This window comes from Vidua macroura, chromosome Z, assembly GCF_024509145.1.
Source record: "Vidua macroura isolate BioBank_ID:100142 chromosome Z, ASM2450914v1, whole genome shotgun sequence".
In the NCBI taxonomy this organism is placed as follows: Eukaryota; Metazoa; Chordata; class Aves; order Passeriformes; family Viduidae; genus Vidua; species Vidua macroura.
This window is the reverse complement of record NC_071611.1, coordinates 35,380,379-35,407,889: the sequence shown is the minus strand read 5'-3', so window position 1 is coordinate 35,407,889 and position 27,511 is coordinate 35,380,379. Positions and strand designations below refer to the sequence as shown.

General features: G+C 39.0%; 1 protein-coding gene across 2 annotated transcripts; it reads right to left on the bottom strand.

Moving 5' to 3' along the window:
- Nucleotides 1-254: 254 nt before the first annotated feature.
- On the bottom strand, nucleotides 255-25,486 carry EMB (embigin). 2 transcript variants are annotated; one of them, XM_054004204.1, is made up of 10 exons: nucleotides 25,225-25,486; nucleotides 19,452-19,532; nucleotides 16,394-16,474; nucleotides 13,682-13,841; nucleotides 12,346-12,434; nucleotides 8,788-8,912; nucleotides 7,578-7,854; nucleotides 6,873-6,906; nucleotides 5,136-5,203; nucleotides 255-1,847 (listed from the first exon to the last, which is right to left on the bottom strand). In XM_054004204.1, exons 1-9 carry the CDS (start codon nucleotides 25,304-25,306, stop codon nucleotides 5,167-5,169), a joined length of 966 nt encoding a protein of 321 aa, XP_053860179.1. In that variant the 5' UTR covers nucleotides 25,307-25,486; the 3' UTR covers nucleotides 255-1,847; nucleotides 5,136-5,166. The 2 variants fall into 2 exon arrangements, with proteins under 2 accessions (XP_053860179.1, XP_053860177.1); XM_054004202.1 differs by lacking the exon at nucleotides 25,225-25,486 and adding an exon at nucleotides 24,807-25,009.
- Nucleotides 25,487-27,511: the final 2,025 nt, after the last annotated feature.

Sequence of the window (27,511 nt, the reverse complement as noted above, 5' to 3'; positions counted from 1 at the left end):
TTTTCCCCAGACAGCATCTAGCCTCATTTCCATTGCAAAATATATTAATGCTGCTTTATTCAGAATGTAATTCTTAGCTTTCTAAGTAAGACTTCCCTTGTTATTATTTAACTGCCTGCAAGAAACAAATTACTATGAACTCTGAAATGTGTCAATTTACAAATGTTTACAGAAGTAAACGTTTTGAAACTGCCCACATTTACTTCCTACAATAAAAACATCAATTATATCAATGAGAAATTCATATAAAAAACTGTAGATGTATTCTGGTTTTAATAGTGCATAGAAACTCCAAGGCAAAATACAATAAATAAAGTATCTAAGCAAGAGGAACCTTTATCAGTGTTCACTCCTTACAGTCAATCACCCAATGCTTTTATATATTTATCATTGTGTCTTATTTGGACCTTAACTTGTAGTTCTTCAAACTGGAAAATGAATTATGGAAACCAAAAAAAGCATACATCAGACTGGATTTTATCTCCCATTTCCAACAAAGCAGCTAAGGCTAGGATTTCTGGTATTTTTCAAACCCATAAGAACAGTAAAATAGAAAAAAATTAAGGAAGGAAATTCAATCTGTTTTATCTATTTATTTTTACCTTCCTTTATGTTCAAAAGAAAAATGACCAGTACCAAGAAGTTCCATGTATTTTTTTTCTTCTTTCACTTTCTTATGGAGTCTGCAAATGCTGCCTTTTTCCTTACATTTTATGGAGAAAAGGTATTTTTCTGAAGATTTTACTTCTTCCTCTCAAAATTGAAGCTTTAATTATTTCAAGCAAAGGCAAATGACAAAACCAATTGTTTTCTTATTAGCTAAACATTTTCAATTGCTGAATGCATAATGTAACTAAACAGTGTTATGGCAACTCACTCTTCAAAAGCAATACTGTAAGTCATTAACAGCAGTGTTAAATTTTTTGTGTAAGAGTAGTAGTGGTGTTCAATGCTGCTTCATCCTATTGCCCTGAAAATTTTAGCTGATCAAGATAAACTCCTTGCAAAGCACAGAGTGGAAGAAACAACAATTTGCTGAAAGAAGCAGAAGTACCAATTAGACAGTATGTATAATCAGAAGCATATATAGGTATATTCCTGAAAATTCAGCACTCCATATAGATTATAATAACCAAACTGGTTTTGCAGCCCCAGAGTGTGCAGTAATTTTTTCAAGCGTAAGAAATTATTGCAGTTTTAGTCTGAGAAGGTACCGTATCCCCAATACTTCTTTCATCTACTCTGAAATATCTGAGCTGTATGGTAGCTAAATGTTTAGCCTACTAAGGACTACAATATAGTTGAACTAAGAATTAAGCTAAGAAAAGTTAGAATGAAGACAATTTACTATTCAGAATAAATCACAACTCTCTTAATGTTTCATTTAAGTCCTGATAAAGATTCCCCTTTCACCATTTCTTTGGTAGAAACAGCTGCATTACTTTTGCTTCATCAGCTAGTAAAAGGCATTTTCTTTGGTGGAAATACTTTTTTGATCATATGTATCCAGTTTTATAACACTTAGATAATATGACCACTCAATATTAACCATTTTTTCAGTGAATATAACACTAGTTTCAATTTGGGAGATAAAAATCAAACAGCTCAATCATAAACCAACAGTAAGCCTAATCACATAAAAAACATCCTGCTAGTAGTAAAATGTTACAGATAAACAATATATCATATTATCATCTGTATAAAATGAGTAGTTTCAGAGCTATTTTAAAAGCATCTTATTTCTCAGATGTAGAGGACTTTATTTCAAAACATAAGTGAATATTTAAGTAGCTGCATACATCTTCTATAGCTTTGTGATGATTTCCACTTCTATTGCCTTAAATCTCCTGCAATAAAGAAGAATAAACACATTTTATTATGAGTTCTGTTATTTTGCTTAGTATTTTCCCGTATTTGTTTGAAAATAAACTTCATTCTAATCAATACATCAAATTTTTTTGAATGATCCAATTTGCAAATCAAATCATAGAATTCTTTAGGTTACAAAAAACCTCTAAGATCATCAAGTCCAACCATTAATTCAGCACCACCATATTTAGCAGAAAACCATAACCCTAAGTTCCACATCCACACACCTTCTGAGCATGCCCAGGGTTGAAGATTTCATCACTTCCCTGGGCAACCAGTTCCGGTGCCTGACCACCCTGTCAAGTGAATAAAGCTTTCCTAATACCCAAACTAAACCTCCCCTGATACAACCTGGTATTTCTCGTGTACTACCACTTGGTACTTGGACAAAGAGACTGATCCCCACCTTGCTACAACCTATATTCAGGAAATATAGAGAGAACTGGCATTTATCATGTTAAGACGTTAAAACTTTTGACACTGTATATGAAGACAAAGCAGGTGATTCTCTGAGAAGAATCCTTATTTATCTACTCAGTGCTGTATGTCAAAAGAACTTTGTAAGAATGGAACCTCAAATCCAACATAAGAAAAATCCTTGTGTGCTGGAATAATTTTTTTCCCAGCACATGGTACAAGGCTAGGTTTGGATCTGTACTGGAAAGAGTATAGATAGCACAGTAATATTTCAGGTATTGCTCTTAAGTGCTTGCATTGTCACAAGGCCTTGTCCTCTCCCTTGCCAGCAAGGAGGCTGGGGGAATACAAGGAGGTGGGAAGTGACACAGCCAGAGCACCTGCCCCAGCTGATCACTGGGATTCTCCATCCCAAGGGCATCACGCTCAGTATGTAAAGCTGGTGGAAGAAGGAGAAATGGGGAAGGGACACACATTCAGAGTCACAGCATTTGTTTTTCTGATTAACCCAAGCAGCTATTACACACGTTTGAACATGATGAAGCCCTTCTTCCCTTCTTTCCTGGAGACAGCTGAACGCCTGCCTGCCCGTAAGGAAGTGTGAATGCGTTCTTTCTTTTGCTTCTGTGTTCAGTTTCTGCTTTCTTCTACCCAGCTGTCTGTATCTCAGCCCCTAAGCTCACCCATTTTTACTCATCTGACTCTCTCCCCCATCCCACCAGAGAATAAAATCAAATGGCTGCATTGGGCTGAGTCGCTAGCTGGGGTGAAACCTACGAGGAACAGAGACCACATAATCTTGGAAAGTATTTGTTCTGGATCATTTTCTGAGTTGTTACTCTTTTTATGTGAACTCTACCTGACATGTTTCATTCTGTTCTTTAAAACAAAGGGTATGGCAACAATCTTTACTCAGGTAGATGACTTGTGGTGAAGATGAACCAGCAGTCACATGAATGCAAACTCATTCACACCTCTCATCTATAGATCAGAGGTTGAGGTGCCAGATGCAGAAGAGAAGTGCGTGTAGGATTGGTCCTCAACTGACAGACTGCTCTAACAAGCATTTCCAGATGGCATAAGTAGAAACAGCCTATAATCAGACTGTGAAGAGGGTAGAGAATCAGGAAATTCATTATATAGTTTTCATGGAACTATACATGTGGAGGCCCATGAGACTACCAGGGTCATTGTTGCATCCCGGAGTTTGGGTTTAGATTAGGGTTTTTAATTTATGTTAAAATAAGTCAAGTTCTGTAATCCCGCGTTTCCCCCGTGTTGTCCCCCCCCGCGGTTTCTGGCCCCATGTTGCCTGCTGCCGGCTCTTACCCCTCTGCCGCTCCTGTAACCACCCTGCCATCCGGCCCTGGGAAACCCCATGCTGGCCACACGATCCCGCTCAGCCCGTGGCTCGGCGCCCGCCCCTGCGGGGTTCTCTGGTTGGTCGCTGTTGCTGGCATCACCGCCACGGCAGCCGCCCCTACTGGGTGGCAGGCCGTGGATCCTCTCGCCCCGCCCCTCCATAAAGCCCTATCCTGCCGGCAGTCAGATGCCATTTTCTCCCATGCGAGTGCCGGGAGCGGTCGCGCCTTTCCATCGAACTGCGCCACGTGACCAATAAACCGTTCCTGCTAAGCACAGAGTAAATGGACAAATTCCTTCCTCTTTGCCGGGTCCCTAGCGCACAGTAACAGCGGTTGGCCGGCCCACGCACCCGAGACACGGAGCCGTGTCCGGGAACCCGCGGCAGCAAACCCTGGCAGCAAATGGAAGCTACGCTGCAGCCGGGCTCCCAAGAGCCGCGTGCAGCCGGGGAGAGCAAAAACCCACGCCGCAATTGGCGCCCAATGTGGGGCTCGAGCCCACGACCCTGAGATTAAGAGTCTCATGCTCTACTTATGCCCTGAAATGGTACACCATAGGCTCTGGACATTCCCCACAAATTAGGGTGAGAAGAAAGGAATGATGGGGGCAGATATGCAGATTAAATTATTCCATATAAGGTTATGTTATAAACCTTGCTTTCTGATTAGTCTTGTCTTCTATGTAAGGTATGGTTTCTGCTTTTCTTTGTTCATTGGTTCTCTGCCCTCTATATTTGTGCTTACATCATTTTATGATTATCTGGAGTAGCTCCCTACAGTGTATAGCTCATGTTTTTATTGAGCACTTATTGTTAGCACGCCTTTTATTTTTCCTTTATTAAACTTTGATTTTTGAGCACTCCAGTCATACCTGTCCCTATTTCATTTACTGCCATGCTCACAGCTGATCCCTTTCCGGGGCTGCACTTGCTGCCAGAAACAAGGGTTTGTCCAGCGTGTGTGATGCAACATACACTAACTCTGCTTCCTTATTCTACAGCGAGTCCTTTCAATCACTGTCTATTAAGTCCAGTCTTCTTTCCAAGACTCCTCTACATCTCTCCAGAACTTTCATACTCCCCACGTGCTATTACAGAAGATACTTCCATCATAAACTCACTTGATACCCAAAATACAGATAGAGTAGGTTTTTGAACACAGCAGCACCTCTTATGCATTTCAGCACCTACCCTGGCATTTACTGGATTCTTTCATGATCATATCAAGCAGGTTAACCTAGGTCCCAATTTAAAGACTGCATGAGTTAATAGAACTAGTAAATCACAATGACAACACAATTGAGTTGAAGTGATTTGGACTCGATTTCTTGTTTAACTGTATCTTACTTTACCTAAACAATGATTTAATTACTATGTTGCTCCAACATTAAAAAAAAAAGGATTGGGATGGCAAAGCGGACTTCTTTATCCTAGTATTAGGCTGCTCAAGAGAAAAGGAAACTCTGGTCTCTCATCTCTTACTCACCTTTAAAGGAACCTTCCCTCACTGTGTAGAACTACTTGCGTCTCCCAGTTATGCTGTCTTCTGACTTTCTACAAGAAGAAAAGGGTAAATTCCAAAACTGAACAGTAAGACAGCACAATCATTCCCAGTCTCCTTCTGGAATAACTGCAACTAGCTATTATGCTGTGCATCACAAAAAAAGACTTGAATTAAAAGTTCTCTCGCTAAAAAAAAAAACTAGGTTCCCACCTAAATACACTGCTGGATGTGACATTTAATTATAGACTCATCAACCAAATACAGCTGTATTAGTCATCCTCTGACATAACAGACCAGACGTGCTCCTTTGGAGCCACTCTCCAGTACACAAATCCATCTTTTCAACAGCCAATAGTTGAAATAACTTTCAGTTCTTGAATCGGGGAAGTACATAGTTAAATAAAATTTTCCTTGTACGTGTTTATGTAAGAATTATACAAAGATTAAGCAGCTGTACAGAAGCACATCCCCCAGGGACAAAAATGTTATTTTAGTGAACTATTCTGTGTTACCATCCTAGTATTTTCAGCATGTTTATGAGAAGCAGGCTGTGCAATAAAGACAATTTCTCAATTTTCAACTCAAGACATATCCCCAAACATTCAGCAGTGCAATAGAATACTATATTCCCAAGACATACTCCCACTTTATACTGTAATTGAATTAGAGCTTTAAGTCTGCTCAGATAAGTGGAAAAGCACCAAAATATATTTTCAGCACTGAAAAAAGGAATAAGAAAGTGAATACTATAAAGGACAATACAAAGATCATTGCAGAAAAAAAAAAAATCAAACAGGGAAAGAGAAGAAAGGGTCAGAAGAAAAAGGGAGACAAACAGCAGGAGAGAAGGGATCAAGATGACAAAAACTAGAGTAGACTGGACACATCTAAAATGACCTGTTAGGCAACTTTCCTCTTGTTTTAAGAGGTAAACAGGCTAGATAAGGGAACCAGGCTTCAGGGGACAGGCAGAGAGACAAGTACAGCATACTTTAGCAAACAAGCCTGAAGAAATATAAGATCCTAATGACAGGGGAGCCAGCATGGGAGCACAGACCCTGGAACAGCAGAACAGCAAGAACTGCCTACACCTGCTCCTTTGGTTACAGCAGCGCAGCCCAGGAAGCCCAAGCTACCAGCACAGTGTGAAATCTCCTGAGAGGTTGCATTTGCACCCAAAGCAGCCAACAATACCAGCTTCCAGCAGCCCAGCAACTACAGGCTTAGATATGAGAGTTAGGGCTTTGACCACATGCAAAGTGGAGAAATGTGTGTTAACATGGACAAATACACTTTGAGGAAAAAAAAAAAAAACACAAAAAAAACCACCACCCAAAAAAACCAAAACAGAGCCACTTCTGTTATACTTTCATCTGGAAAGTGTAGTTTCCATGCAGTTATAGTCTTCTAGAATGAGCTTATAATCAGGACACATTGTGCTCTCACAAAAAGAAACAAGAAAAACCCAAAACTGACACAAAACAAACAAGCAAAAAAACACCACCAAAAAAAGATACTGGAATTTCAAAATCAAGTTCCAGGTAGAAAAATAGTGTTCTGCTCACTCTGAAATTAGGAATTCTTAAAGAAAAGAATAAACCCTTCTTTCACATTGACCACCATCCCCCTTACCAACGGGACCAAAAACAAGGTATAATTTTGTACAATGCAAATGCACATAAGAATATTGAACTACAGTATAGAAACTTTTTTGCTTACAGTTCCTCAATTTGGTCAAACTCTTTTTCACCTCCTGCAGAACAAAAGAAGTACTATATAGAGGTATCCATTTAATAAACAACAAAATTTCTTGTTTAGTACATTTAGTAATTGTTTAATCAGAACAAAATGTTATTTTCTTATTTTGTTAGTTTTCTTAAATATGTATTTCAAATTACCTTGTATATCTATTCAAGGGAATTACCGCTGAAGTGGTGAAAAAGCTTATTTTGGTAAGGTTTTATTAGTCTGATTTTAATACAAATCATCTTATATATAGGTTTATATATTTCTGTATTTCATAATATAGACAACATGCATTTATGTCTGTATTAGACACATGCATTTCTCCTTCTTACAAAATGTCTTCAAAGAAACTTCTCCCATCAAGGCTACCAAGAATTGCTTCCATTCCTAAGCATTCCCCCAAAAATTACAGCCTCAAAATTTCCTTGTATTGTAAGGGAAAAAAAAATCCAGCACTCTATCAAAACTGTTACGGATAGTATTGCTTAGTGAAAGCTCTTTTCATAGCAGTGTTTTAGATGAAAGAATTTTATCAGAAATACAGATGTGAAAATGACTCAACTTCATATATGCTGCACTTTAGGTCTTTTCTACCTTTGGCTGTAATTTCAATAGAAAGCTAGAAATTAATTTTAAAAACCCAAACCAACCAACCAAAAACCCCTCACCAAAACTTACCTTTTGCTTTACTTTTCGAATACACCTCATAGAGGACAATAGTAGTTACAAGAATAGCAACTTCAGCCACAACTGCTATAAAGGGTTTGAGAGGTGCTGTGATGGACAGAACTCTAAGTTCAAACCTCGATTTACTGGGCCCTAATTCAAAAACAGCTTCACACCAATATACACCACAATCTTCCTTGGTGAGCTTGACTATCTCCAAACGGTTTAGACTGACAGATGGAATCTTAATTTGAAACTTGTCCATAGGGAAAACCTTATCAATGGGAACCTAGAAAAAATACATTGCAAGTCTTAATAATGTAATGAAGAGGTATTTAATCAAACAGTATCACATCAACATTCAGTTCTGTATAGATACGTACAATGAACTAGGAACAAAAGGCATTCATGAAGCACAATAACCCCACATTAAAGGGAAGGGCTTATTTTAGCTGGACATCCTAATTCCTTCTAAACTCACTGGAAGAAAATACGAAGTTTCAGTGGGCAAATTGTCTGACCTGTTTTTTTAAGACCAGATAAAAGACACCTTTGGCGATATCAACTGTCCAATGACAAAGGCAGCCTTGGCTGCCAGATCTAAACCAAGGGTTTCACCACAGCATAAAACATGCACTTTCAAGAAGCACAAGAGGGAGCTCTCCTTCACTGGGAAATAGATTGATACTCTTAAAAAAGTCAGTGCTGGTCTCCAGCCATATAGAGGAGACAGATCTCTTTACCTTCTCTCAGTTCACAGCGCTGGCCTCAGAAGAGGGCTAAAAGAAAGTGTTTTAGGAACCTGTGCTTTCTAGATAGGTCATAAGGCTAAGAAATAGACTTACTTGTACCTGGAGGAAGTAAAGAGTCCTATAACATCTTAGAGGTGAAAGCATGTCCCGCTGTAAGATTATTTTGTATCCAGTAGCAAGATTTGAGTAGTATAACCAGTATAAATACAGTAAAAACAAGTCTCTCAAGACTCACCTTATTTTGGAGTATGGTAGGGCCTTTTTGAGAAAGAAACGTACAAACCAGATCAAAAAACTACATGCCTATAACAATGAATACTTGCAAATAGTACAGATATTTTTTCCATTTCCATAAAGATTTCTGCTAAAGTTAACGGAAACAGGATTTGTAGAGCTTGCAGTGAAGTACAAAGTATATGTACTTTTTTTTGGTCACACTGTTTTGCTTGCCCAACAGAGGGAGATCTTACCAGCTCCGTTCCATTGGTCATATACCAGGTCCAAGCCTTGGGATTATACTCAGTTTTACAAACCATTACAGCTCTATCTCCTTCATAAGAGATTATGGGTTTTTCTCTTCCATCAATATTTGGTACTAAGAACAAGGAGAAAAAAAATCATCAAGTGAGAGATACAGGTTTTCATTAGTGTTACAAAGAATATATTTAGGCATTCATTTATAGTACTCCATTCACTTTTTCTATTTAAAACCCACATGATTCTATCATTTATGACATGAGGAGTTATTTTGGGCAGTTATTTCAGATATATAATTTGTGCAGAAGGCTAGTAGAATCGTGTTTTCAGCTGCTGTGTGACCTTGGAAGTTGCCAATTAATACCAAATGTCAAGTGAAAAAAAAAAAAAAAAAAAAAATCAGACTGTGATTTCCACCCTTGCCCATTTCCTCTTTCCCTTCCTTGGCAGCTGCAAGCTACATGCTTCAGTTCTAGTACACTAGAAACAAACAATTTTCCTGCAATTTCATTCTATCTGCAGAAACTGCTAGAAGTCTATTTCAGTCACAATGTGACTACATAATGGTATCTAACATGGTGTACATACAGAGAATGGCTCTGTAACTGAGAAAAAAATGCAGATTGATAGAGATTTGTAGTTAAACATTTTCTAAGCTGAAGCAATGACTTTTGAGTGCATGCCAATAAAAAGGACTTTTGGTCCTATCTTGCTGAGGACAGAATACAGTCAACAAGAAATCAGTCTAACTTTAGAGCTACTTGTCCTAGCCATTGTAACTGCTTGTGCACCACAAACTTCCAAAAGCATGTAGTACCCACAAAGGTTATTGAATATATTGAGACTATCCTATAAATACAGTTAGAGCTTAGCAAATGCATTATGGTGAAGTATGTATGTCCCCTTTCTTTCCCTCTTTATTAGGATGTTTACCAATATGTCTTCCTCAGATCCACTAATTTTATATTTTACTTCAAGTTTCATTGCTCTACTTTTTAAGCACAGATCCAGTATATACTTTAGATTTTACTGATCACAGTACATAAACAGGCCAAGTATTTGCTTTCAGCAGTTATGATGAACAATTTGATACAAGCTAAGATTGTTCTTGTCCTCACCCCTTCTTGACTGGTAAGCACGAATTATTTTTCCCCAAAAAAAAGTCTGCTTCTCATGTGTATTCAAACTTAAGTTTCCTATACAGAAATATATATGAAACCAATTTGTTAATAAGAACACTGTTTTCAGTCTCAGAATTTGCAGCACCAGGTATCAAGACTCTTTACTAATGAAGTTCTCTCAATGTATATATTTTAATCATTAAACACCATCCTTTTAAAGAGTACTGGCAGTGTATCTTCTCTGCTGCCATTAAAAGGGATGACCTCACTAATTACCGCTGCAATCTCCCTTGCAATTTAGAGCAGAAGACACACAAGCAGGTTAGGATAAAACAACTCTGTACATCCAGCACAACAAGCTTATGTGGCAGTCAAAGAGTGAGTGACAAAGCTCAGCTATAAGCATGTCAGCAATACATGTGATATACATCAGCTATGATTAAGGATATGAATACCCATTACAAGCTCTGGGATCTGGCTCTGAACAGCTAATCCCTGAACACATGCAAGGCTTGGCACAGGTATTTTTGCAAGTGGATCACACCAAATTTGATGATAAAATACTTCTGCTGCACGGACAAAGCCAACTTCTGAAGAAACAGACAGGCGTCAGCACCAGCATGTACACCAGTCTAATTTCCACACAGTTTTAAAAACCAGAGATATTTCATGGTACACATACCTTAACTGCTGCTTAAAGGTCCCTCAACAAAGGGCAAAGAAATTAATCTATTCTACCCTTTTAGAGGCTAGCAGCACTTCACAACATTTTGTAACACCCATTATTGTCCTCTGTGTTTATTAACTTGAACCCCCTGTTTTCTCATTGTTTTCTGCAAACCTGAGTAAGAACATGACTCCCCAAAATCTGAGGGGTTATGCCAGGCCAGGAATTGGGGAGAAGAAGAAGAGAGGTAACATGCAATAATCCAGAACTGTCTTGTGGAAAAGATATTGCCTTTAGTTACAGCAGTGATGACTTAAGCCACTGAGTCTATACCAACACATTACTCATCTTTCAGTTTGAAAATTGTTCTCCCTGCATTACTGACTGTAAGATTCAAAGACTTCTCTCTCCCATTTCCTTCACTCTTGCATTAATCTTAAAAAGCATCAAGCCAGTACTTTTTATGGCATCAGAAGTGGCAGCATTCAACCATCATGCAGCAATTCTCTGATCTTCCTATAATAAATCAACTGTCCTATGCACTGTTCTGGAAAAGATGACTTTTCTATTGAGTCATTGCTGCCCTTACTATAATAGTTATTGTGTACTTAAAAAAAAAGGTAAGGTCTCCTTGGACTTTTTTCCATCTACACCGATTTGGTTAGCTATTCAACTAAACCTTACCCACATGCTGACAAGTAAAATACAGAATTATTTTTTAGAGATTAAAAGACCTGAATAAACTACAACTTTGTCTTTATTCAGCACTGAAAGCTAGTCTCGCCTGGTTGAAGGTCTGAAAGCAGGTATCAATATTCCGATATTTGAACCCCTGCAAGTTTCCTCAAGTCCTATTATTGGATATCCCACTGAACAAAGGCAGCTTGGCAGCTGAAGAATTAGAGACCTCCACTGCTTAATTTAGGTAAGGTTAGGGTAATGATTTGAATAGTTAGGTTTTCTCAGAGCCTATGTTTAGGGAAAATCTCTCCTATATCCGCCTTCACAGATGAAATGCATGCTTTCCTCTTCGCAAAATTTGGATGGTAGGAACAGAGAAAGGAGTAACTCCCACTAGAGATACTCATCAGTTCAGCAACTTGTATTATCATTTCCACCTATCTTCCATGCATCTGAATTTCACCTCCTACTTCCAGGGTAACATTATTGGAGAAGAGAACAAAACAGAAGAAAGGGCACTCATACTGCTCAATGAAGCACACTAATTGTTCATCTAAGTACTATTCTTATAATATTACAGAATAAAAGAAGCACTAAAGCAATAATGTTATGTTTCAGAAATACAAACAAAATTTTAAAAACCCTGCCTCCATTTTACCAATCACTACTTCACTTTTAACACCTAACCTCAGACTCAAATTTCAAATTATTGGCTCAGCTTTTTGAAGGAATTTATCCAAGACACCATCCTTTAATCCCATACCCCAGAAAGTGAAGTGTATTCACATCTGCTTCAGAGATGAAGAGGGAAGGGGAAATCACTTAGTCAAGAAGGGTAGAAGACAGACTTGTATGCTCTTTTGGTTATTAAAATTTTTTTTAAAGGCTTTTAGTTTTTGGTTCAAAAATTCTTCAATCCATGCTACCGAAATTACTTCGATAGTTAGTCTCACTTAGCCTGACTGTATTAGCCATTACTTATCAAATTACATTGCAATTTCCATACTATCCAGAAAGAATATTAACACAGCTTGCAGTAGTCAGCTGAAACAAAAATTTTAAATATCAATCAATTAAATTACCGTGCAAATGAAACGTAGCACTGACTTCTTTTTCAGCCTTCAGAATACAAGTGTAACTTCCCAGCTCACGGCTCCCGGAGATGGTCAATCTTAAAAAAAAAACAAAAAGAAAACACCAAAACAAAACCAAAGCAAGAAAAAAAAAAAAAAAAACAAAAAAACCCACAACAAACCAAAAAAACCACCATGAATTTGAAGGCTTTTTATATTTTCTTTTCGGACCACCACAACTGACTGCTAGTTATCATTCTAAAGAAAACAGTATGGATTAGTAATGGAGCAGAGAACATACCACCACTGAAACACTAGGATTCAGGTTTAGTGCAATGCAGAAATGGCATAAAGTTTTTAAGAAAACAGAAAAACACAAGCACACTTTGGATCATAAACAACATTTTCACCTTTCATGCTGACAGAAGGCCACCTTTAAGTAGCCTTATCTACAGATTACTGAATTAGACATGGCTTCACCATGTGGACTACGAAGCATATCCTACATAGGGCTTTAGGAAAACAAACCATTTATATAATCTCTTCAACATAAAATAAAGAAATAGTTTTAAAGTGCTTTTATCTAATGAAGTCCAGCATCTCCTCCACCAGCAAACTAAACATTTTACTGTCACTTTGAAAAAGATTTACGTGTCTGTGTACATGGAGTATCAAGAAAGTGACAGTTATAGTCTCATATGTTCTACAATAGAAATTTTATATAAGTATTACTGCTCTTAAAGCTATACAGAAATCAAACAGAGACCGATCAGTTAAAGTGTTTAACTGGCCTAATTCTAAAGAACAACAATAAATTGTATCAATTGTAGAAAGGCTTCTACAACATTTTTTGAGCTTCTGTAGAGGTCTGAAAGACTTAAAAAAAACCTTCAAAATATCTTTACTGTAAATCTCACTTCTACCTTTTGTTACCTAAGAAGGAAAGAAAATAATCATTGATGCCTTCCAGATCCTTGCAAAGCAGCAAGGAGGTGGAAAAGAGCATGTGGAAAATAAGGGAGTGGAAAGAGAAATTGCTAAAATATTTTAGTCTCAGACTGATTATTATTTCACTTACTGAACAGAATTATGAGACTTCAAGAAACTGTTTTGTTATTCTATGTTCTTTTTTTAAAAAAAAAACCTTGTTTTTCATGCACTAGAGAAAAAACAGGAGCTCATCCTCCATGCTTGAGGTACCTTCAATCTTTCTGACTGTTTCAGTATGTTGATTCATCTCTGCATTTTTCCCTTTTGTAATATACACATTACTAGTATTGGGCACTGCACATAACATGGTAATTCATTAGAATCTGCAAATCACAACATAAACAATGCTACTTACTCAATGGTCCAGCTGTTCTGGGTTTTAGTGGTGTGACTGATTGTTTCACTTCCCCTTTTCCAAGTCACTTGAGGATTTTTCAAATTGGAATTCTCATCTAATTTGCATGTAAGTTCAACTTTAGTTGGATTGGCCAAAGTGATATTTTTTTCAGACACACCTATAAGAAGTTTAAAAGCATTTAATGAAAAGATGTATTTCCTCATTCTGGGTGAAGAAACTTCAGAGACTGTGTTTACATATACAGGGTTACAGGTGACAAAGGTGGTCTTTATATTGTCCAGGGCAAAAAATCCCCTGCAAAATCAGAGTTTCACAGCAATTTTCTTAAGTAACAACAGAGTTAAAACAAATATCCCTTTACAAAAATAACACACTCTTATTTTGTACGTAAACTTCCTAGAGGGCTCTAATATAGAAGCATAGATACTCATTTCACTACAATCGAGACCGACTTACGAGACTGACTTAATTTGGATTAAATAAATTTGGACTGACTGGTTTGGATTAAATAATGTAAAAGCTTAAGTACTTAATATGTATATAGAAAATTATATTATTAACATCAAGAAGAGTTAAGATGTAAGTATCTGTAACTATTTGGATTTTAGCCAGTTGCAGACATGATACTGTGAGATCACAGGTATTTGTTATTGCTAGGGAAGCTATTGATAAAATCTGCAACCTTAATATTGTTGGATCAGGCCTTTCATGCCTACAGTTACTCAAGTGGACCTCAAATCCTCTTCAAGCACATTGAGGGCCACCTTTGCTTTCCGCAAGTCAGTAGAATTACAGTGAGAAAATATTCCAATATAGTATGAAAAACCTGCCAGTTTTTTGCTTTTTATGACTATAGGTTCCTGAGCATAAAAGAAGCACATCCAAAAAGCAGGTATCAACAGCAAATATCTTCTTTAGATGTTTTATCCATTAGTACTGACATTTCATAACTGGCCTTTTCATTCATGCCTTCTGGATAGAAGTGTGCTTAGTCATCTAAATACTCCAAGAAAATGTATGCATGTCCCACTTCAATTCTAGATATATCCTGTAGTATTTGGTAGTCAAAAAACTATAGGTGCATTGCACAGCCCACATTCTTTCCAGGAAAAAAAAGAAGTTCTAAAGTACAGTGTAGCATCCCATGAACACTCTGCTCTCAGTCAATTCCCAAGTCCTCTGCCCTGGCCACAGGCAGAGTAGTCCTCCTGGGGGGAAAAGACAGACTCCCTCATGGACTTCCCCTGGTTTCTCCTTCCCTGTTCCCTCATTGGTTGGATACCCCTCGTGGCTGTGCCCTTTCCCCTGGAGACTGGTCCCCTCTGCCCAGCCCTTAGCCCCACCCCCCACCCCTTCCCCTTCTTAAGCTGCCTGCACCACGTGGTGGTTCTCTTTCTTGCCAGGCTCCCTTTAGCCTCATGTGACCTCGCTGGAATAAAACCTTGCAAAAAGAGCCTTTCTTGCCTCTCTGATGTGGTGAGTGTGGTGTGAGGGTCTGACTGCATTGCCTGAATGTTAACTCCACCTGCTTTTCTACAGGAGAGGCTTGTTGGGAACAGGTAACAGGCAGCAGCACCCACCATCCATCTCCTGCATTTTTAGTACAGCTCACTGACTTAGTAATGCAAGTCATACCTATGCAGCAGCAAAGTCTCACTGGAGTGATAGTACCAGATCCAGAGTAAGTGAACTGTACTGGGTCTGGCAGAGACAGGTACAACCTGAAGAACAGCATATCCAGAATTTTGAGTCCCAGCCAAAACACTTCAGATCTGTTGAACTGGAGATAAACTTAGAAGTGCAACACCTCGGTCTTCCATTGCAGAGCAACATCAGTTACCAAAACTCATTTATTAGGGCAATTAGGCTGAATAAATGAGCCAACCATAACTCAGCTTGTTGAGGTTGTTTATGATCAAAGTAATTTTACAACTGGAATTGGTTTCACAGCAGCAAAAGTTTCACAGTCAGACTAATTACACAAGCTGAAAACAGTATCTGTCCCTTACAAAATTATTTTAAAATTTGAATGAATGAAACATAAAAACTGATGATGCTGAAGATCAACCAATTGCAAGACTGATGTCTGGGGCATCCCTGTACTAAGAGTGCAGATACCAGAACAGGAAACAATACTTTAAGTTTCCTGATAGAAGAAAATCCAGCATAAATGCTGCAAAATTACATCCTTAAAATGTCATGCCAATACTTTGCAAATCTTCCAGAGATACTTCAGTTAGATCACTTTCTTCAGCTATCCAAGAAATTAATTCTAGAATATTATCTGGCAACTTCATATGTACTTTAGGAACAGGTTTATTTTTGCGGTTCTCCACACTTTAACTCCTGCAATGTTGCTAAGTTAACACCTGCTACTCAACAAGTACTCTAGTTTACATGGTCTCTCCAAGTGGATTCACTATTGCAAAAAAACTATCAATTCAAATGATTTGGAGGAAGAGTTATAAATTAGTTTTACTTTTAGTTTCAATAAATTAGGATAATAATTCTCCACTGCAAAATAGTTATTACCAGAACAGAGAAGTTAGTAACACAAATGTACTTACCTTTCACTGGGCTCATCATATGCTCACTGTGAACACCTTCACTTTATCACGAACGTGCCATTGAAGATGCTTCTCATATGAAAGTTCGTGTGTACTCACATTCAATAGAAAATAATTGGAAGACAAAAATTAACACACTCACCAGGTATGACGATCTCATACTCTGAGATATCAGTGTTCTGCTTGCTTGCTGGCTTGAGCTGTTGTGTGGCAGCATCAGGACCTAAAAAGGTTTGGGTGGAAACACAGTTAAATTACTTACATAAACAATTGCACAGTGGTGTCAATATGGTTTGGCAATTATTAGTTGTAACAACCTTGAAAGGAGAAAATGGACCTTGCCAAGTGCTGACTACTGAGGCGATCCTTTTATAAGCCTGTGTTAGCAGCCATAATCTTAAAGCAGCAGTTTTGTGGGGGTGCCATTATAGCAATTACGCTGTTAGATACAGGTTTCTAGCTTTATTGTAATGTTGCAATTGTGAATGTCAGTATCTAAAATGTCATTGCTGTTTTACAGCTTGACTCAAAAAGTCAAGCTTACATACAGGATTACATCAATGTTTAAATGGTTCTTGAAGAAGTATTAAGCTTTAGAAAAAAATTAAAAACCCAAACAAACAAACCAATCAACAAAACTCACCCAACAAAAAAACCCAGAACAACAGAGTGCTGCCATTCCCAAAACCAACACAGCCAGGAAGTCAGAGGTAGACAATTTAATCGAAGTGCTGCTTTAATGGATTCAGAGGCAAGAACACCTTGTGGTCCACTACAAAATGGTCAAAAGACTGTCACTGCTTCTCAAAACATCTGATATAGAGCAGGCAATGCCCTTCTACAAAGAAAGGATCCAGTATTAACCATCATATGGCTGACCTAAAAATATTCTTCTCCTTTTGTTAGGAAGGCCTACATTTACAAGGTGTATGGTCACCAAAATTCCTTTTTGGTGGGGCTGTGTATCACATTCCCTTCAGAGTATAAGGTCTTTTACAAAGCTCTACCAAGCTTGATAAAGCAACTCAAAGCATAGTCTGTTCCCATCACTTGTTCTCATACATTTCAAGAAGAGAGAAAGAAAGCAAATTAATAAGCTGCAGCTCTAACAGATGTAGCCCAGCTACAATAATCTTCTTTTAAGTAAGTTGATGAAAAGAAATAAATAAATTTCACCACCACCCCAAAATATAAACTAAATGTTTTATGCCACACATGCTTTTACATGCTTGGAAAGTCAAATTATTGTCAAATATTTCATAATACATTGCAGAAATGTATGAACAGTAGTTAAGAGACTGATTCTGCCTAGTCATGCAGCATTGTAAGTGAAAATAATTCTATTTTTTTAGAAGGAAAGGAGCTTGATTACATCTGCTGTTCATGGATTGTAAAGATTCCCTATCACAATTAGAAGATAGAGGAACTGGACTACACCTTTAGCCTTGCCACTAGAAATGCTAAATTGGTGGCTAAATTGACCATTGTAAAGTAGAAATAACATCTCTAAAAGCCTACATCTCATCAGAATTACTCCTTCTCTTCCCTTCTATAAAATACCGAACTCTCCGGTAAAGATCTTAAATGCATGCCTCTGTGCTACAGCCGAGAGGACCTGGCTGTGCTGAAGGAAGTCCCCACTAGTGGTTTGCATCTAAAGGCGTAAGTAGAGGCACACCTGCCTTTTCAAGTTGTTGGCCAGTTTAAGAAAACATCCTGTCAAGCTCACAGCACAAGGAATTCTGTGGCACTGGCAATCAACCTTCTCCTGGCTCGCTCCATCTGCATTTTCATACTTCCCCTCAAGCTTCAATCAATTTAAGTAAAAATAAACCTGTATATTAAGGTGTTTGGTACGGAAGAACAGAACTTCAGGCTATTTCATTTGGTTGACAGTAGGTTGTTGTCAATCTTAACTGATAGTACAAAATGGCTTTTTAAGTAGAGAAATCAAAGCTTTCTTTAGCAGTAGACAATAGTCCTGTTGGCTCTAGATAAGAACACAACAAGCCTTGATCTCTGCCCCATGGAGAAGGAAACTAGTCCAAGTGTTTACCCAGGAAATAATACCAAGGCTGGAAAGTTCTGGCATATCTTAGCCTGCCTGTGTGCACAAACACTCAGACAGCATGTCAAGGTTGTCATAGATCAGCTGAGTTTATGTCACTGCAGTACATGCATCACCTGCTTTTTCACCGAAGTCTCTTGCAATAACACATTCAGAAGGCACCAGAGCTAGTTCATATGGTAGATCCAGCCAGAAAACATTAGACAGCCTTAAAAGTGTCTTGCAACAAACAGGATTTTCAAAGTGACCTTCTTCCTCAATTCACATATCAAATGAAAATATTCAGATGAGGTCATACTATATTAAACATTTTCTATATTTTATGTATGTCTACATGTGTTTATGTATGTAAAGAGTTATTGAATCTATTAGCTATTGCACTCTCAGTTCTCACATTGTACTAAAAAGCTCCAAAAATGAACACCAGATAAATATCATTATCTCGTAAAAAACCCCAACTGTAGGTGAAATAACTTGCCAGAAATTGAGTTCACATAGAAATATACCTTAGCTCATGTTTGACTTGCACAAATCAACATGAGCTTTAGGACAGTGCTGAAATTCTGATTCTCTGATCTTTATGGACAAAGGAGAAGTAGAACCAACAATCATTGGTCTTCTGTCCTGCCTGAATTTATTCTCAGCTCCCTGTTAAGAATACCATCAAAGTATTAGGGACAACAGTTTTGACACAGCCATAATTAAGAAAGATTAAGCTATAGCAGGCACATGATGCAAGGGCATTTTTTATACCTTTCACTAACACACAGGCATAAGGAGCTCTCATATTAAAAATTATCATGGTTTAGGCTAGAATACAACCTCTCTGCAGTGGCACTAGCTGGGCCTAACCTCCAGGGTCATTGCCTCCTTTTAAGCCATATATGCCTAAGAGCAACAGGACACGAAACTGGCAGTTGCATAGCTTTTTCCAGTTCTGGAGATACTTATGACACTTAAGCTCTTGCAGTGGCTTTAAAAGACCTAGGTGCTGTATCTGCTACTGTTTCTTCCAGAAAGTCACAATCTTATTTCAAGAGACTTCAGTGTGAAAATGTTGAGTCAATATGATAAACGAATATCAAAAGGAAAAAGGACTATAGTTTTGAGTGTACTGAAATAAAGCAATTACCAGATGAGTCATGTCCAGCTTGCATCTTAGTTACGGAATTCACCTGAGTCTGATTGGAATCTTGCATTGTCATAGCTGGATCTAAAAAAAAAAAAAAACAAACAAAACAACAGAAAATGTTTAAAGAAACTTTGAATTAGAAAAAGATAGTTCACAAAAATAATTCTAGCAGAATATCCTCACCTCAGCCTTCCCTCCTCCATTTTTTCCCCAAGTTCTAAGCACACACATTAAAAAATGCACCAGAATTTTTTCTTGTTAGTTATTTAACTCACTTTAGGCAAGAGAAGTTTAAAGAATGGAGCAGTATTTATTTGATCTCTAATTTCTGTATAGAGTTCTTTTCTTGCAGTTAGCTTCTGCAGTTAAGAGTGGTAAAGCCACTCCTCAGAAAGTTCCAGCAACTTTTTAAGCTGTACTCACATCCTTTTTGTTCATCAGCTTAAAACACCACTTACAACACTGACACTGGTCGATTACTTTTAATACAGATTAGCAGATTTTCCAATAGAGTACGGACTTCATTAAAACCTTACAATTCTAGTGTGATGAACAAGCAATGAACATACCTCCTCTGGTTCCACCAGCACCTCAGTAAACAAAAGAAAACATCTATATCAAACAGTAACTTCAGCATCTAATACTAGCAATTATTTTCAATTTTCCTCAGTACCATGGCAAATATTATCCTCCTCCTATGATACAGTTTTCACAAGAACCATTTAAGACTATCTGCTTTATGTTCTTGACTGGAAAAAGAACAGCAATGGAAGAGGCAAAGGACTTTTTCCTAGTTGTGTCACTCTTTTAATAAAATCAAGATATCTAGATGTTTTAGAAGAATGGAAATGTGTCCTCATTCCTGTATTTCCACCTTCAGGTGACAGAGTTAGTGTTTATTTTGTACTATTTTCACTGACAAAGGTATTGCAGGACATAGTGTATTGCCATAGCAATCAGAGAAAGTGATTCAGCCATACAAGGAAAAGACATGTAATTTGCATTTGTAAATAAAGTATTGGCAAGGGGGTGGAATTGGGATCGTGAACTCTTCTGGACATCCAAAACAGCAACAAACACTCACAGATCACAAAATCACAGAATATTCTGAATTGGAAGGGGCCCACAAGGATCCAGTTGAACTCCTAAGTGAATAGTGAAATGCTGCATCACATTGTAAGTACATTCAGACTTGAGAACCACATCTTTTGCAGAACATGAAGTCAGCACTCTGACATTTTCTATAAATGAACATTACTAACACTCCTACTCCATTTCAGCACCAATAAGCAGACAACCTGTAGATTCTCCACTGGCACCTCCAGCACACAGTTACTCCATGCTGTCTCAATCTGCCCATCATACTTCAACTAGTTTGGGCCAAGAGTAAAACACAGTAATCAAAAAACATTAAAAGAATTAAGCATTAGGGGTTCTTAACAGCAGCCTACTTTTTTATCAGTCCACTGGTCCCACAGCCAGCTGTTCCCTCCCAGCCCTCGAGCTTAGAAAAGAACTTTAAAAGATCGGCTTTGAGAATGTGCTGGCTTATGAGCTGGACAGTAAAAAGACAGAGTCTTATTCTTTGCCAGACTGAGGTACTTAGTAGGGAGAGCTATTATTTTTCTGATATTCATAGTACAACTGAAGAAAGATCTCAGTGAATTTTTGTATCTGCAGTATCTTGAGGCATTCTAAGTATGTCATGGATCACCTGCATGTTAATTAAAATCCCCAAAGATGATAAATTTAGGAAGTGCCAGTGCCAAGCTGTACAGTGGCTCTGTTATCTCTCTGCAATGAAGGCAGAAAACCTGCAATGTGGTTTGCATTCTAACAGGGTTCTCATCTTGGCTTTCTTCCTTAATTCATGTAGGAAGTGAAAGAAGTAGTGCTATTTTTTTGTCACCCCTGCTTCTAGATCTTTCACCTTACCTGTCCACATGTCAAACTATAAAGAACAGAGATAAAATTGCACCACTCTTCCTCTCATATATACTTGCTGAGTAGCACTGGAGATCAAGATGGGCCAGCACTGCACCATGAGTGTCATCCAGCCAGGCAATCATGTAAACAAGTCACACGTAGTAACTTCACAAACTATTGAGTCTCAACTGCATGCCTTAGCCTACAATTGTTTTGCACTAGATTTAATCAATAGTGTGGTAGCTTGTAGAGTTCTCATTTCCTTGATTTTCATGCAGCAAGGAATAGGAAAGAGTATGATAGAATGAATTTCATTTTCTACACTACTTCTGCTTCATATGGCAGTCAGTATTTTGGGTCAAAAAAGTATGGATGTACCATGCTTACTATTTGTGGCAAACACATTTCTCTCTCTCAGGATTTTTCATAGAGGTACACAGAGAGAAAGAAAGAGAAAACAATTTCTATTTCTGCTTCTTGTTTTTCTCACGTAGAATGTGCTTGGAGAATTGTTTACCTAGGGTGATTGCTTGATTGCATTCTGGGGAGAGTTGAATCTGGTGGCCAACTGGATCCACCTGTGTCTGGACTCTGGCAAACAGGGTCACAAGTTGTGGGTAGTTAGATATGGTATTTAGAGAACATAGCATTAGTTTTTAGTATCCTCCTTTATATAGTATATTAATGTATTATAGCATAGTTATAATAAAGAAATCATTCAGCCTTCTGAACTGGAGTTAGACATCTTCATTCTTCCCATTGGGTTCACCTGCATTTTACAACTATTACCAGAGTAATTTCAGGCTTAAAAATCTACTTGCTCTCTTTCAGCCAGGAAAGCAGCTGAATAAGAAATGGCTGAAATGCAATTTGGCTTAATTTAGATGTAGGAATGTGCCCCCTGTTGACGGAGTAAACAAGTTACCCTTTGTCCCCTTAAAAAGGGAAAAAGCCCAGAAGTTTCTCTCCTCAATTTGGTTAAAAGACACCGCATAGGACCGTGGGGACTTCACCTCAAACTTAAGGATAGCTAATTGGACAGGAGCCAAAAGTCCTGCCTGAGCAATTCACTAGAAAAAAAGAAGAGAACAAAAGAAGTAAATTACTTTTGTGAAGTGTTTTAGCAGGAGCAAGAAGCTCTTGCCCTTGCTCGATTTTTCTTGCAAAGAGCCTTGTCATTTTGCCTTTTATTATAACTTTTTGTTTCCAACACTGTCACAGGAGCCATCCTGCTTCTTTATGCCACCTGGCTACCTGAGGTAGCTGAGCTATCAAGGGTATAATGCTTATCTCTGAGAGCTTATGAGACCCGGCTTGAAGAGAAAAAGCATTATTTAACATCTTTATTTTACTGTTTAATTTAATATCAGTCATATACTTTTTAAGTTCACATGCATTCAGTAGCATCCAAAACCAGCCACCAGAACCTCCTAATGCCCCAGAGACATCAGAGAATCAACATTAAGGCCTCCCAAGTACCCTGATAAAAGCTGTTCCCTCAGGTCAAACCAGAAAAACCCAACTTGGAAGCAAAGTCTGTAAGGAATGAGATGTGTTCTACACTCATAGCTCCTTGAATTCATCAGGAGCAGAAAGTGAAGAGATGAGATGCGGTGGGACTGCTTTACCTAAATCAATCTAGCAGCACTTGCTGCAACTAAATTATTTCAACCACAAAGGTAACCCAAACAAAGCAGCAAGCTCTGAACAACATTGTTCTGACAGTTATAAATTACCCTTAACTCAGTGCAAAGTAAAAGCAATAGTTTGTATTTTTCCAAAACAAGTAACTAAACAGTTACATGACTAAGATAAGAATAACAAAATAAATATCTTCAAGATATAATCTCAGAATAAAAATCTAATAGGGCTTTTGGTTCATCTGCCTAACCAGTTTGCGGACTATGCAATCCACCTTTCTGCAACTCAGTCCTTGTGTGGCAAGTGCTCTCTCTGCTTATTTCTACTGCAAGCATTTCTTTTGTTTGAAGCACTCTCACATCTCCAAAACACACACAGTTTCTGGACTTCACTTCTGGAAAACAACTTTAAGCTTTTCTCCCTTCAGGTGACATGAACTTCCCTTTGCTGCAGCTGTGTAGATAGTTCCTGTCCTCAACTAGCTTTATACACATTTTAGTTAATAACCAATGAAAGAGTAAACTACCATTTTTTCATTTAAATAATCATAGAAGTCAAAGTATGATGCCTCTCTATCTAGTTCATACAGCTGTAAAAACATTTAATTGAAGTCTGGAAAACAACACCTTCACTCTTCTACACATGAAAAGTACTAAACCTAGTGGCTTATTTCTGACCTCTGCTCTAAACCACACAATACCCACCAGTTTAGGAAGATGGCAGATTTGCACAATTTTTGGAAACAAAGACGGTTTGCTGTTTGATTCACTTGTTTTGTTTCTTCCTGTGACAGGCTATCATTTTACCAATGATTTTACATACATTTAAAACTACTTCAGGCAGGTATGGTTTTTGGCATTAACAGCTATCAAAAATAACTATCTTATGGCAATTAGCCACATGCCTACTCACACGTCCCTACAAATTTCAGGTAATGTGCACTCAAAAAACTCCTCAATGAAGTTAACTGCTGAAAAGGATTTCACGTTCTGTGTGTACATAAATACACATGTTTTTTAAAGACTTAAGAACTACAAAGTAGATCTTAGTCTGTGTATATACTTAAATATGCATTTCAAACAAGACTTGATAAGTGCAAAATATATTTCCTTTCACATTATGTGAAACCACAGAAATTTTACAGAAAGTACGATCACCTAGGGAGCAGTACTGGTCTTCTCGGTACTAGAAGTGCAACAGAGGCAGAAGAAAACATAACTGCTTGTATTTCACACACTGAAAATGCAGCTAAACTACAGTGAATTCAAGTCACAGCACTGATGTTCACATACAAATACATATATGCACACATACACAGGACAGAACTCCTGGCCTTGGCAAGATCTACTCCAAGAATCTCACCCTGCACAGCAAACACCAGCAATCCATTAACTCCTACTATAATAATTCTCTACTAATCTGCAATGCCTCAAAAAGAAGAAAAAAATAACAGAAATCCACTAGTTTTAGAAAGAAGATCGTATTTCCTGAGAAACAGCTGGCCTGCTCCTGAACTGCTGAAAGTCTCTACAAGAGGAACGGCGCCCAGAAGGCTCAAGTCCCTCTTTCTTCATGGATTTTAAATGCTACATTTAAAAACACAAAAACAAATCCGAAGGAGCAACCCTCATAATCCATTAGGCACACTGATATCTCAGTAATGTAATCTATCGATCTGGGGGGGGGGGGGGCGGGGGGGGGGGCTGGGTTGGTTGCTTTGCGTGTTTTTTCAGCATTTAAGCGCTTTACTCAGTAAGGACAGGACATAAACAAGACACAACACCATACCTTCCCAAAGCTGCACCTGTGAGCTAATAAACCCTTCTCTAAGTGAGGGAGAATGTGCTGAGGCTACGGGACAGGTGATCGCCGATACAGCGCTACCCATCTGCGGCCGTCCACCACATCGGTGCTGGGGGACAGCGAGAGCTGATTCCCACTGTCCCACGAGAACCCCGAACTCTGAAGGAGAAGGGCGCCACGGAGGGTCGGCGCCGCTAAGAAAAAGAAACGCCTCAGCCGCTCCCACAGGCAAGGCCGAAAGGCAGCTGCCGTGCCGGGGCAGCGCTACGTACCCCCTAAAGCCGGGGGGATGCTGCGGAGCAAAGAGGACCTTTGCTCCCAGGCGGTGCTCGGGTCCACCTCGCTCCGGCCCGCCCGACACGGAGGGCGGAGGAGGCCCAGCCCGGGGAGAGTTTACATTTACCTGCAGGGTTCCCGCCCGAGAAGCTGGTGCAGAAGAGCAGCAGCAGGCACACCAGGCAGCGCCCGGAGAAGGTGGCAGGCATGGTGCTGCCCCCGCCGCGCTCCTCTGGCTCGGCCCGGATCCGCACCCCGCGGGCTGTAACACCTGAGGAAGCCTCAAGCGGGCCGGAGCGGCTCTGCGGGAGAGAGCGAGCTACACCAACAACGACGGGGATCAAATGTAAAGCAAAGCTGCTCCAAATTCACTGGGACGGAAAAAAAGGCAAAAACCACCCCCCCCCCAAAAAAAAAAACAAACAAAAAAAAAAAAAAAAAACCACAAAAAACTGCCGGGAAGGCACTGCTCCTACGACCGCTCTCCTCTGCGTGAGGATGTGCTCAGTGGAGGGCTCGCCACGCTTTAAGTGGCGGAGGAAGGGCGGGGGCGCGCCCCAGTGGCTAATTGGACCGAGGCCCGGGCGCCTGAGCCTCCCAGCAGCCCCCCGGGGCTGCGGGAGGCTGGCGGGGCAGGTAGGGGCACAGGCTCAGCGCTTAGTTTTGGCTCAAAGGGTAGTGGCTGCAGCAGCACCTGGGCAGGAGCAACGCTTGGCGCCAAACGACTCCGGCAGGGCTTGGGCGGAGAAGATTGCCTCGGGCTGAGCCTGTCTGCCCCTGCCCTTTGGCTGGTGATCTTCTGGAGAGCCCAACTTCGAGGGTCACTGGCTCCAGGACAGCTGGGTTATACTGTATGGGAGCTGCAACTCTTTTGCATCCCTTTTTCTAAATCTCCCAGCTTGTACAGCAGTGCCCAGGGCACACAATTTCTAGGAAAAGCTCCTCAGGTTTTCGATTATGGCTAAGTGAAATTGTTGACACTTTTCTTTATACATGTATGCTTACCTAGTAATGCCACTCATATGTGTATATATATATTTATATATGTGCATTATATACATTTCTATTTATTGCTTGGTAAATAACTGAATTCTGATAGTACAAAGTGGATTCTAGCAAGGTGGCATTCTCTGAAAGAATAACTTTATGGTAGGGTACTTCCTGCTTCTTCCTTCTTGTCAGCTTCAGCTAATGCAGAGGTTGAGTTGTGTAAGAGGTTTGTATCAATGATGCAAAAAAGTCGCTGCAAAAAAACCTTTACATCATCTTAGCTCACCATGCTGACAGAGCTGTAAGAGTTTATGCTGCGTAAATGCCCTTTGCATTGATTTTCCAGCACTAGACATGTTCATGCTTCCATCCATATTGTGATAAATGAATATGATTTGTGCTAACCATTGTAACTATATCGATATTTTAGAAATATTTGTTAAAAAGTAATAGAGGAAAATGAGATGTAATTAGTGTCACAAACCAGATGTTTTCAGATGTTCATGAGAAAATAGGATACAGGATGTAGTTTGAGATAAGTAAAATCCCAAAACAGAATAGGCTTTGGGATAATAAAGGAGTTAGCCTTGAAATGGACACAATTGGGATGATTCTACATATCTATGAAATAATAAGGCTTATTTTTGGAATATAATACTGGCTTCTATAACACAAGACTTGGCGTGCATGTGCAACCTGTGGGGTTGTTCAAAGGACAGTGATGATGATGAGAAGCCTTCGTCGGAAGCAACCACCGAAAAGCCAAAGAAGACCCCTTAGCAGCAAGTGGAGCATGTGCTCTGCAGTATAGTGACGTAAATTTCAAAAATTAAAAATAGGAGGAGATTTACGGAAAACATTGATGAATATGTATTAGCATACAGTATATAAGTTGTGCTTGGATTCTTTGATTTTTGTACATGAGGCAGGGTGAAAAACCCTCCCCGGACCCCTATCCTGATCAGTTTTGCTTACGCCTTATCAGAACCTTAATCAGACTTAATTAATCACTGCCAAATTTACTTTGTATATGCTTACTTGATTGAGTTCATTTTATGTAAAATTGCTGCTCAATTAAAATTGCTGCTAAATTCTAATTTTGTGGTTTATTAAATTAGACATATAGGACCTCATTCATAAAGATATTTTCCAATACTAGTACAGTGACCTTCAGAATAAAATTTTCCTTCATAAAAACTCCCAGTAAATACAGCCAATGGCAAAAGACTGGGAACAGGGCTGTTTCATTAGGCCCTTTGCTGTGTGTTCAGGAGTACTCACAATGCAATGTGCTATGAGGAGAGATTGAACCCCCCCATGCTTGTTAATCTGCCAGCCTGCTAAAATGCACAGAATGATGGGATTCAGAGAGAGAATTCAATTCAGATAAAGCTGTTTAGGAATGGTAGAATAGCTTCAGCTTT